The sequence below is a fragment of the Oncorhynchus nerka genome, linkage group LG13 (assembly GCF_034236695.1).
Source record: "Oncorhynchus nerka isolate Pitt River linkage group LG13, Oner_Uvic_2.0, whole genome shotgun sequence".
In the NCBI taxonomy this organism is placed as follows: Eukaryota; Metazoa; Chordata; class Actinopteri; order Salmoniformes; family Salmonidae; genus Oncorhynchus; species Oncorhynchus nerka.
This window is the reverse complement of record NC_088408.1, coordinates 55228487-55241111: the sequence shown is the minus strand read 5'-3', so window position 1 is coordinate 55241111 and position 12625 is coordinate 55228487. Positions and strand designations below refer to the sequence as shown.

The 12625-nt window shown below is 46.3% G+C and overlaps 1 protein-coding gene across 1 annotated transcript in view; it reads left to right on the top strand.

The window, feature by feature from the left end:
- The window catches only part of LOC115140639 (adhesion G-protein coupled receptor V1-like), a 183895-nt gene that overhangs the window by 28337 nt on the left and 142933 nt on the right, over nt 1-12625 (top strand). The window contains 11 exon segments of the mRNA XM_065026488.1: nt 916-1042; nt 1413-1630; nt 2286-3020; nt 5192-5565; nt 6468-6644; nt 8899-9079; nt 9651-9844; nt 10378-10507; nt 10815-10895; nt 11458-11597; nt 11925-12534. Of these exon segments, the coding sequence (XP_064882560.1) occupies nt 916-1042; nt 1413-1630; nt 2286-3020; nt 5192-5565; nt 6468-6644; nt 8899-9079; nt 9651-9844; nt 10378-10507; nt 10815-10895; nt 11458-11597; nt 11925-12534 (2967 nt within the window).

Here is a 12625-nt window from a genome sequence, read left to right as displayed (position 1 = left end):
CTGCTCTCAGTACAATAGCACAAAGCACAAATGACAAAGTCATTTTTAGAGACAACTGTAGTACGAAACAACCAGCCTCGTTACGTTGACTGTTTTTCCTCGTTTACTCGCTGTATCTCCAGTCTCTTTGACAGCTGTTTCTGTACATTGGTGAGTATCTGGGTTGATTAGCATTGAGACTGGTGACCCTGAAAAGCCCCCCTAATCCCGGTATTGTGTGACACAGACAGGGATGAAAGCGGGTGGGCCTGTGGGGGAACTTAATTACCGAACTCAGACTCACTCTGCAGGCTCCAGCACAAAGCCCGCCAGCCCAGTCCACGACTCCACTCCGCTGCCTGGCCTGGCTGTAATGTGCACGGACTATTTGGAGTGAAAATAAGGGTTCACCCACTCTGCTCCTCTCCGAGCCGTAGTTAACGAGAGAGGGCTCTTATATTATTTCCGTGGCGGACATCTGCATATAGAACCCTGACCCTCTCCGCTGGGGTTGCCGTGGTTACTGTGTGCTATGGTAATGAGAACGGTCTCCTTTTTTTGTTATGATATTTAGCATGACAATACTATGTGGGTATTATAAAGCAACCTCGTCTCTCTCTCTCTCTCTCTCTCTCTCTCTCTCTCTCTGTTTCTTCTGTAAAAGCACAAGCACCTGCTGTGTTTCATTTAAACCAAGCAAGATGTTAAGTTCAAACAAGAACATTTTACTGACTTGAAGGACATTACATGTTTGTTTTTTTTGTCTACACATTTCACGTTTCTCTCTTGTTCAAGTAAATTGTTATTTAGTAACAACAGAGGGACATAGCGTTTTAACCGGCATCGTACATATGTTCAGTGACTTCATGCTTAGGAAGCATGTGAAACGGCTGGACTTGAAATCCAGCGTGTGTGTGTGTGTGTGTGTGGGGACAGGTGACGCTGTTGTGTATGGTGCGGACACAGCGACAGTGGTGATTGAGGCTAATGATGAGGCCAATGGAATATTCTCCCTGGAATCCACAGAGAGGTCTGTAGAAGAGGGCAAGACCAACAACTTCTAGTAAGGACCAACTCTAGCCTTAATACACCATACACCTTTCCTGCATGCTTTCCCAGCCTCTGGAATAGATTAGCAGCTCAAATGTATTAGATTGATTATTCTACCATCTCTAGTTCTAATTTAATCCAGTGTGGGACAGTTCAGGACCTCGGGGGCCTTAATGTCTGCTGGCACTCTTCTCCCTGGTACTTCGTTGGTCAACTAATGTCATTGGTTGCTAAGGAAGTGCTCACATTTGATTTTCAGGTCTTAATCACTTCCTGTTAAGAAGGAAAACACAGGAACCAGCATACATTCAAGCCTCTAAGGACCTGAGCTGTATCCTTGCGAGTTCTTCCTCAGTCCCACATACAGTCCTTTTGTCTCCTAGTGCTATCAGGGCCAGGGGCCACTTTGGCAACGTGACAGTGTTCTGGCGCCTTTACGCCAATGACACAGCCCTGGAGCCTGGTGAGGAGTTCACCAACACCTCGGGCTCCATCACCTTCACCACTGGAGAGGAGACCAAGCCCATCGTCCTGGAGGCCATCTCAGACAAACTCCCTGAGTTCAACGAGTTCTACGTCCTCAGGCTCATCAGCATCTCAGGTAAGGGGAAGTGTGAGTGTGAGGCAGATATGTGCCAGGTGAGGGACGTGGGACTGACCTACTGAACTCGTAGTTCTCCTGTAGTAAGTAACAGACTCACTCGCACACACAAGCTCACACACACATACACACGCTGACGCCGTACCCACACATACACTCACACGCACGGGTATGCCCATACTCACAAACACATATTAGGAAAGCGTCCTTAATGTTTCATATACTCCGTGTACACTGCCTGAGTGTTAGAATAAGGCTATGAAGTAACAAAATGTGGAAAAAGTCAAGGGATCTGAATACTTTCCGAAGGCACTCTATCTTACTGGTGTGTATACGCATAGATTGCATTTGGATTACTGATACAATATTATTTGAGTTGTTAACTGGATTCGTCCGGACATGTATGATTTCTCTTTTTTAAATTTTTTAAATATTATTTGTGTACTTGTTTGACATTTTTAGCTAGTAACATAAGCATTTCACTGCACCCATAAGTATGTTCTTGACTAAAACATCAACATATGAGCCTTAAAGCTACCTATGTTCTCTCAGTTGAAGTGGGGTGTTATGGGTTATTCCTAAAGTGCTCTGGTTCATGTTACAAATGTTGTTGATACCAAGCATTAACCATTTTCTGCCCGGTGATATCCCATAGGTGGTTATCCCGGAGAGGGCGGCCGATTGGCTAATACATCCCTCAATGCCTCTGTCCTGATCCCCTTTAACGATGACCCCTTTGGAGTGTTCGCCATCGCCGTCGACAACCTGGACCAGGAAGTGGCGGAGGACATCCTGTCAGAAGAGGACATGTCGGATGTCACTTCCTTCACCATCCTGCGGCAGCAGGGCACCTTCGGGGAAGTGCGGGTTGCCTGGGAGATTGTATCTGTCCGTTTCCCTCTCGGCCTCCCTCCCATGCAGGACCTCCTCCTCAGCGCCTCCTTCCCAAAGGAGGTGGAGCTCAGGCCCCACTCCAGGAGGCACCACTCGGGCACCGACGCCTGGTTCTTCTCGGGCCTTCAGGGGGCCTACGGCACTATCAGCCCAGAGGAAGGGCCTGGCAGTCTTGCTAACTTCACCTTCTCAGCCTGGCTGGTTTCCAGGCCGGACACCAACGGCTTCATCGTGTCCAAGGGCAACAGGAACGGGACGCTGTACTATGGGGTGAAGGTCCAGACCAACGAGTCCCATGTGAGTGTGATGCTGTACTACACAGCCTTGGGAGCCAACAACACCCTGGTGGCCCGGGCCACGGCAGAGAGGTTTGTGGAGGACAACGTGTGGCTCCATGTGCTGATCACGGTGGATGATGGGATTATTGAGTTCTTCCTGAATGGCAACCTTATGCCCAGAGGGATTAAGAGTCTGAAAGGAGAGGCCATCACTGACGGTGAGTCCCAATAATTTCATTATCTCTTGATGCTGGAATCCTTAGTTTCTACTGCACATCTATTTTGGGACTTAGAAATTAATGATAACTACCCATTAATTCTGGAAGAATATATCTTACAAATGCCTCGTGAGTTTATTTCAACTGTTTTACTCCATCAGAACCCAAAATACAAGCTTGTTTTACTGCCAGTGTTTGTAAACAATGTAAATGGAAACAAACACTATAGCCTCAAAACATGGTTAAAACTATAATTTTGATATCATGGAAGGTCAATCCTTGCATCCATAGCTCTGTCTTTGAATTTAAGAGTGGTTATATTTCTCCAGACCTATACCTCAGCTTTTTTAGTTTGCAGTTGTGTTAAAACATATATATATATATATAAATACACTACCGTTAAAAAGTGTGGGGACACTTACAAATGTCCTTGTTTTTGAAAGAAAATCAAATTTTTGTCCACTAAAATAGCATCAAATTGATCAGAAATACAGTGTAGATTTTGTTAATGTTGTAAATTGCTATTGTAGCTGGAAACGGCAGATTTTTAAAATGGAATATCTACAAAGGCAATCATTACAAAACCCTTTTGCAGTTATGTTAGCACAGCTGAAAACTGTTGTACTGATTAAAAAAGCAATACAACTGGCCTTCTTTAGACTAGTTGAGTATCTGGAGCATCAGCATTTGTGGGTTCGATTACAGGCTCGAAATGGCCAGAAGCAAAGAACTTTCTTCCGAAACTCATCATTCAGTTTCTTGTTCTGAGACATGAAGGTTATTCCATGTGAGAAATTGCCAAGAAGAAGTGAAGGAGTGAAGGAAAAGCAACCAACAAGTGCTCAGCATATGTGGGAACTCCTTCAAAAACTTTTGGAAAGTAATTCCTCACGAAGATGGTTGCGAGAATGCCAAGAGTGTGCAAAGCTGTCATCAAGGCAAAGTGTGGCTACTTTGAAGAATCTCAAATATAAAATACATTTTGATTTATTTAACACTTTTTTTGGTTACTACATGTGCTATTTCATAGTTTTGATGTGTTCACTATTATTCTACAATGTAGACAATAGTACAAAATCAAGAAAAACCCTTGAATTAGTAGGTGTGTCCTAACTTCTGACTGGTACTGTGTATATATATTGCTCAAAACATACCCTTTACTGTGTGTGTACTGTATTTATACTTGGGATATCGTTTTCAACAGGAAATATTCAAAATCGCAATGAGGACGTCTTTACGGATTCTAGCTTTAAAGGCAAAAGTCATAATACTTACAATTGCGTTATTGTATAATTTACACTTTCCGACTACAGTGACTTCAATGAAGTCTAGCCTCTCTGAGCCTGTTCCCGTGAGGTGTCTCACTCTCAGCAGACAGAGGCTTCCACATCAATCTGACATCACCGGTGGTCTGTGAGTGACCACTGCGGGACCCTGCGCCTTTCCTCACTCTTGAGGCCCACATCTGGTCAGGGAGGATCTATTTAAAACCATGCATTCCACCCAGCCCCTCTCCCTTTGTTCAGACTTACAGAGATTCTGCAATGCTTGAGCGAGCGCTTAGCCGCTTCACTGGTGGACATTGTTACAGGCAGAAGAAAGCCGACGGCAGTCCCCCCCCCCAATAACTGAAGACATAACGGGGCTATCTGTGTTGATAGATCATCTTTGGACAACTTCAATCAAAGGGATATAAATGTGAACGTCAGACACATCCGACCTTGTCAACTCAACCGGTGTTTTATTGCTTTGTGTGATGGCTTTGTCAGGGGTCACCATCGCAGGTTTTCTCAATTTGTCCAGTGTTCTGCTGTTCTGCTGGGTACTGGTCAAGCCCTCGGTAAGGTGGGTCATCATAGGGAGTGACCTCTGAACTAGTTAATGGTTTAATAATTGCCACTGCAGAGATAGGCCTATTGAAGATGCGCTGTACCTACTTTTTCCCACAGGGTTAGGGTTAGAGATGAAGACAGATTTGGCTTTGGAATACATTGGCCTACACCTTTTAAGTCAGCATTGTAGCATGAAACCATTCTTCAATGGATACGCTGTTCAGTACATGCTTGTCAGCTTCTCTGTATACAAAAAGCTTAGCTTTTCTGACAGCAGCATGACCACCCACTGCTTGATGTTTTTCTGAGTGTATTCTGCCTCCTGTGTTTGTGTTGCAGGTTCAGCTCCGGTGCGGATCGGCTCGGACCCCTACGGAGAACAGCGCTACACGGGCCTCCTGCAGGACCTGCGTCTCTACCACAGCAGACTGAACCGCTCGGAGATCCACGAGCTCCACGCGCAGCCCGCCAAGATGGACCTGAGGAACATCTCTGGCTACCTGCAGTACTGGCAGGGCGAGAGGCAGAAGGCCTTTGTGGTGGAGGTGCGGGACGACAAGGAGGAGGAAGGGGAGGAGCTGTTCTACCTGCAGCTGGTGGCGGCCCATGGGGGAGCACGTCTCCACCTCCCCCGCCCCACCGCCACCCTGCGGGTGATGAAGAGCGACAACGCCAACGGCTTCTTTGGCTTCACCGGCGCCTGCATACCAGACGTAAGACTCACGCACACTCACTAGCACGCACATGCACGCACACGCACGAAAGCACTCGCACACACACGGTATATGACTTGCAGTATAAATGAGACACTATTGAGATGAAATGTACAGACCATATTTACCAACTCTGGCGGTCCCTGAGTTTGACAGACACAGCAGCAACAGTGATGTAAGACACAGAGTAGAATGGAGACCACACAGCACATTATTCACACATTCTGTAACTGGCTTTGATCCAGCATGTCTCCTGAGAATATGGATATTTTGTTACCTAGAAAGACATGTAATCGAAGGCAGTCGTTAGCGAGTGCATATCCTTCTGCATATTTAAACAGTGTTTACGCCTGGGTGAAAGTGTGTGCTCTGCCCTTTAGGGAGATTGCACACAGGTGTCTAATGGCTCCTCTCAGGTAGAGCGACAGATGGCTGAGCAGCTAAGGGCATTCCTATGGAACTAGAGTCCCAGTAGCACAATAGGTGGTAGACCAGGGGATGGCATTCCATCAGAACTAGGGTCCCTCTAACGCTGCCAGGGGACAAAGGGACTCAGAGGCATGCGGGGCTATCGGGTGGACTCTCTGCAAATCACATCTTGACTGTGCAGGAATTAGAGGAGGGCTGCCCATAAAAGTATCTCTCAAACCCAAATGTTCATTTTTGGAATGAGTGGTTGTCAGTCTTGAATTGGTAATGAACTACAAGTATCTTGCTGTGGAAAACATGAAAATGTCCAAAATTATTTTCTTTACGTTTTTAATTCCAAATTTGTGAAGTTTTGTCATCAAATAAAAATGTGTGTACAATTTTGACGAGTGTAATGTGACATTATGTTTTTAAAATGTCTCTCAGTTCAGGGAGCATCATTAATAACCATCATCCCTTTTCTCTATGGCCAGACGACAGAGGAAGGCTCCACCATCTCCTGTGTTATTGAGCGGACGCGTGGGGCTCTGGACCACGTCTATGTGAACTACACTGTCACTCAGCTGGACTCAGACAGACAGGCTCAGGCCAACCAGGACTTTGCTAACGCCAGCGGCTCTGTGCTCTTCCTGCCCGGTCAGCGCTCTGAGGTGAGGGGGAACACCTAGAGGGCACACACCCACACACACACACACCCACACACACACACAGAGAGACACACACACATACATACAGCCTGGGAAAACTACCCTGCACACAATCATTCATGAGATAGGGAAACCCCACTGGTACACCTGTAGAATCCTATACACAATCCTATACACAATCCTATACACAATCCTATACATATATCCTATACACAATCCTATACATATATCCTATACACAATCCTATACATATATCCTATACACAATCCTATACATACAGTGCCTTGCGAAAGTATTCGGCCCCCTTGAACTTTGCGACATTTTGCCACATTTCAGGCTTCAAACATAAAGATATAAAACTGTATTTTTTTGTGAAGAATCAACAACAAGTGGGACACAATCATGAAGTGGAAAGACATTTATTGGATATTTCAAACTTTTTTAACAAATCAAAAACGGAAAAATTGGGCGTGCAAAATTATTCAGCCCCCTTAAGTTAATACTTTGTAGCGCCACCTTTTGCTGCGATTACAGCTGTAAGTCGCTTGGGGTATGTCTCTATCAGTTTTGCACATCGAGAGACTGACATTTTTTCCCATTCCTCCTTGCAAAACAGCTCGATTTCAGTGAGGTTGGATGGAGAGCATTTGTGAACAGCAGTTTTCAGTTCTTTCCACAGATTCTCGATTGGATTCAGGTCTGGACTTTGACTTGGCCATTCTAACACCTGGATATGTTTATTTTTGAACCATTCCATTGTAGATTTTGCTTTATGTTTTGGATCATTGTCTTGTTGTAAGACAAATCTCCGTCCCAGTCTCAGGTCTTTTGCAGACTCCATGGAATCCTGTATTTGGCTCCATCCATCTTCCCATCAATTTTAACCATCTTCCCTGTCCCTGCTGAAGAAAAGCAGGCCCAAACCATGATGCTGCCACCACCATGTTTGACAGTGGGGATGGTGTGTTCAGGGTGATGAGCTGTGTTGCTTTTACACCAAACATAACGTTTTGCATTGTTGCCAAAAAGTTCAATTTTGGTTTCATCTGACCAGAGCACCTTCTTCCACATGTTTGGTGTGTCTCCCAGGTGGCTTGTGGCAAACTTTAAACAACACTTTTTATGGATATCTTTAAGAAATGGCTTTCTTCTTGCCACTCTTCCATAAAGGCCAGATTTGTGCAATATACGATATGATTGTTGTCCTATGGACAGAGTCTCCCACCTCAGCTGTAGATCTCTGCAGTTCATCCAGAGTGATCATGGGCCTCTTGGCTGCATCTCTGGATCAGTCTTCTCCTTGTATGAGCTGAAAGTTTAGAGGGACTGCCAGGTCTTGGTAGATTTGCAGTGGTCTGATACTCCTTCCATTTCAATATTATCGCTTGCACAGTGCTCCTTGGGATGTTTAAAGCTTGGGAAATCTTTTTATATCCAAATCCGTCTTTAAACTTCTTTAAAGTTTAATAGTAGTTTAATAGTATCTCGGACCTGCCTGGTGTGTTCCTTGTTCTTCATGATGCTCTCTGCGCTTTTAACGGACCTCTGAGACTATCACAGTGCAGGTGCATTTATACGGAGACTTGATTACACACAGGTGGATTGTATTTATCATCATTAGTCATTTAGGTCAACATTGGATCATTCAGAGATCCTCACTGAACTTCTGGAGAGAGTTTGCTGCACTGAAAGTAAAGGGGCTGAATAATTTTGCACGCCCAATTTTTCAGTTTTTGATTTGTTAAAAAAGTTTGAAATATCCAATAAATGTTGTTCCACTTCATGATTGTGTCCCACTTGTTGTTGATTCTTCACAAAAAAATACAGTTTTATATCTTTAAAGTTCAAGTTCAAGGGGGCCGAATACTTTCGCAAGGCACTGTAAATGAGAACACACGCACGCACGCACGCACACGCACACACATTGAATATAAATGCAACTGCAATAAATTCAGACTATAGGCAGCTACAAACCAGTCAATATAAATATTTTACCATGCATCTACATTTCTGGCCTTGTTGAATCCCAGAAAACTATGTTCATCCATTCAGTGGTGATGTTGTTGACTTCTAGCCCCACCTAGTGGCTAAAAGGAAAATGTTGTCATAGTAACAGGTGCCTGCTAATGATTAGACTTAGTCTAAAATCTCACTACAGAGATCGAAGCCTGAAAATACATTATGCTACACTAGGACTGATTTTAGATTAAAATCTTCACTCTCATGTGTTATGACATCCTCTCCCTGCGACTCCCAGGTCCTGAACCTGCTGGTGCTGGATGATGACACCCCTGAGTTCGCGGAGTCCTTCCAGGTCACCCTGGTGTCAGCCGAGTCAGGTGACGGGAAGCCAGGCTCTACCCCCACCAGTGGGGCCAGCATTGACCCTGACAACTCAGCCACCACTGTCACCATCACAGCCAGCGACCATCCCTATGGTACAGAGAGGCACACACACATCACTGTGCCACCCTACTAGAACCTTAAACGGATACTCATCTCCCCAGTTTCCACCCTTAGTTGCACCAATCAAGAACTGCAGCAATCTGTACAGCCACTTAGTTAAAGGGATAGTTTAGTGCAAGCTGTACGATCGTGAAACTACCTCTAACTTCCTTCATACTGGACGCAGAGACATAAAAACGGTATCCACGAGTTCACGTGACACCTTTTAAGAGAAGCATAAATGAACTTCTGTCAGCCCTGCTTACGACCTACTTGAAAGGTTCAGCTTGTGGCATGACTTGAAAACAGTGTAACAAACTGCTATTGGTGTGAGTTAATAACTGACTGTTACACTGTACACGTGTCATCACAGACACAACGGAGCCAAAACAAAGGGCCACTCAAAGTTAAGGAGGTTCCCATGTTGTGAATGTATGGTGAACATTTCGTTGCATTCGAGCCTCTCTCTCTCTCTCTCTCATAATCTCCGACAAGCGTATTGTTCTATGAGGCTGGATGAGCAGCTGTTGTGAGTACTGGTACCTCTCTCTCGCTCTCTCCCAGGTCTGATCCAGTTCCAGTCCAGCCTGCCAGCTGAGGGGATGATCCGCCCGGCAACAGAGCCTGCCCATGTCACGGTCAATGAGGAGGACGGAGAGGTCCGCCTGCTGGTGGCCAGGGCCCAAGGCCTGTTGGGAAAAGTCATGGTCGGCTACAGGACCTCACCGCTCACCGCAGTCAGCCCCGAGGACTATGAGGTCATTTCCTTATGCCTTCCTTATCCCGTAGACCAGGGTCTCAGGCAGACACAGGGATGGATGATTACTGGAGATCTGTGTATTCTCACACAAATCACCCGTAGAAACCATTGCTTTATAAAGCGTGATTTACATATGTATTTTTAATAAGGAATAGACCCATAATCATTTCCTATTCAATCCTCATATTTGGCTATCTGTGGTGCTTTTATTTTGAAATGATGAAGACAATAATAAGACATACCTGTACATAAAATCCCAAATGATAATGGATGACAATTCCAGTGTGTTTGAGTCACTAGACTCACTCCTTGGATAGCTGTTTGGCTGCGTCTACACAGGCAGCCAAATTCTGATCTTTGGCCCAATTATTGGCAAAAAAGCTCATGTCAAAAAAAACCTATGAGTGGAAAAATATCAGAATTGGGCTGTCTGTGTAAACGCAGCTAATGACAGTGAGCTTATGCTAACTACCCAAGCTAACCTCTTGTTCCCTACCTGATCTGCCTGTACCTGTTCCATGGCCCAAACAGGACTCAGATGGCGTGCTAGACTTCCTGCCAGGAGAACGCTTCAAGTACATTAGCGTGACAGTCATTGACAACCCCGTGCCAGAGCTGGACAAAGTGTTCAGAGTGGAACTCTACAACCCTGACGGAGGAGGTAAGACACACAAATACCATTGGTTGATTGATTCGTTGATTGATCGGCCAATTGGTGATGATCTTTTTTTTACCTCCTCTTCTCTTACTTCAGATAATTGTTAGAGTTCACCTTCCTATCCTGTAGTCACATCCTTCAGTATTTCCCGTCCCCGAGATCCTGTTCTAACTCATCCTTTGCCTGTGTTCTGTCACATTGTGTCCTTGTGTGTGTTTGTGTGCTCCTCCTGTGTGCTCCTGTGTGGTCTTGTGTGCTGTGCTCCCCAATGGTTCCCACTCCTCTGGCGGGATCCTGTGCGATCTCAAAGTGGATCAGTTCCTTCGGAGTGAAGGCAGTGGCAGTGGAGAAAGTGACACTGAGTTTTTCCTCCTGTCCTCTCACCACCGCGGTAAGATCACCCTCCCCTCCACCGCCCCTCCCATTCTTTCTAGACTCCACCTCATCCCCTAAGCCTGTGTGTGTGTGTGTGTGTGTGTGTGTGTGTGTGTGTGTGTGTGTGTGTGTGTGTGTGTGTGTGTGTGTGTGTGTGTGTGTGTGTGTGTGTGTGTGTGTGTGTGTGTGTGTGTGTGTGTGTATTTGCATGCCTGTATATTTGTGTGCATGGTATTTACATTGCAATGGGGCCAGTGAGCAGTGACCAGGGAGATTGGTGTGGGAAAAGCAAATAGGCATTATATTGAGTGGAGGGCAACAGTGGTAAGTGGTGAACAGAAATGTCACAGACCCCCAGGCTCATTGTTTCTCTGTCGGGGTCCACCCTCCACCTTAATAAAAACCCACAATGCACTGCAGTGTTCAGTGCTATTATTTCAAGTGGATCAATGGAATTCAAGTGGAATTTATTTTTTCAATTGCACACCAGGAAAAACTTTCGATGACTCATTTTAACAAATTGTAATTATGAAAATAAGGGTAGCCGTTACAGTTGTGTGACGTTTTTTTCTATCTAGCCAGCCTGGGAGTCGCCTCCCACATCACCGTGACCATCGCTGCCTCTGACGACGCACACGGGGTGTTCCAGTTGAGCCAGGACTCACTGTCTGTCAACGGCACCGAGCCTGAGGAGGGACGCAGCACTGTGCTCCTGCAGGTCATTGTGTGTGTGTGTGCCTGTGTATATGTGTATATGGGCTATGTGCGTCTGTCTGTCTGTCTGTCCGTCTGCCATTACAGGCCTGTTCAGATTAGGCTATTACATCTGTCTGTCTGTCTGTCTGTCTGTCTGTCTGTCTGTCTGTCTGTCTGTCTGTCTGTCTGTCTGTCTGTCTGTCTGTCTGTCTGTCGTTACAAGCCTGTTCAGATAGGCTATTACAGCTGTCTTACTGTCTGTCTGCCTGCCTGCCTGCCTGCCTGCCTGCCTGTTTGTTTGTTTGTTCGTCTGACAGTAGGTTGTAAACTCTCTCTTTATTCGTATCAGGTGGTGCGGTCATCCGGTGCCCTATCCAACGTGACTGTATTCTGGGAGGCTGAGGACAGCTCTGAGGAAGACCTCATCAGCAGGGCCGGGAACATCACCTTCCACGTGGGCCAGACCAGGGGGGAGATTGAGCTCCAGGTGGCCCAGGACGAGGTGCCGGAACTGGACAAGAGCTTCGGCGTGTCCCTGGTCAATGTCTCCCATGGGCGTCTGGCTGTGAGGACTGAGGCCACTGTGACAGTGCTGGCCAGTGACGACCCATACGGAGTGTTTGTGTTCTCAGACAGCAACAGGCCGGTGCGCCTGCCCGAGGGTCACACCCGGGTCATCCTCACCATCCACAGGCAGAGGGGGCTGATGGGAAAGGTACGCGTGACATACGGAACCCTGAGTGAGGCTGACACCGCCCCCTTCATGACCCCGGGTGTGGGCAGGGCCAGTGAGGGGAACGACTTCGTACCCCTCCTGGAGTCGGTGGTGTTCACGGCCAATCAGAGTGAGGCTAACGTAACCCTTCGAGTGCTGGATGACGAAGACCCCGAGAGGGACGAGTCTGTGTTCGTGGAGTTGATCAGTGTCAACCTCATAGAAGGAGAGCAGGAGAGACGAAGTAAGTCACTGCCACATTTCCACGTCCCAACTATGAATCTCGGGGCCTATAGTCGTCACATGGTCAACATTTGTAGCTGGAATATGAGATT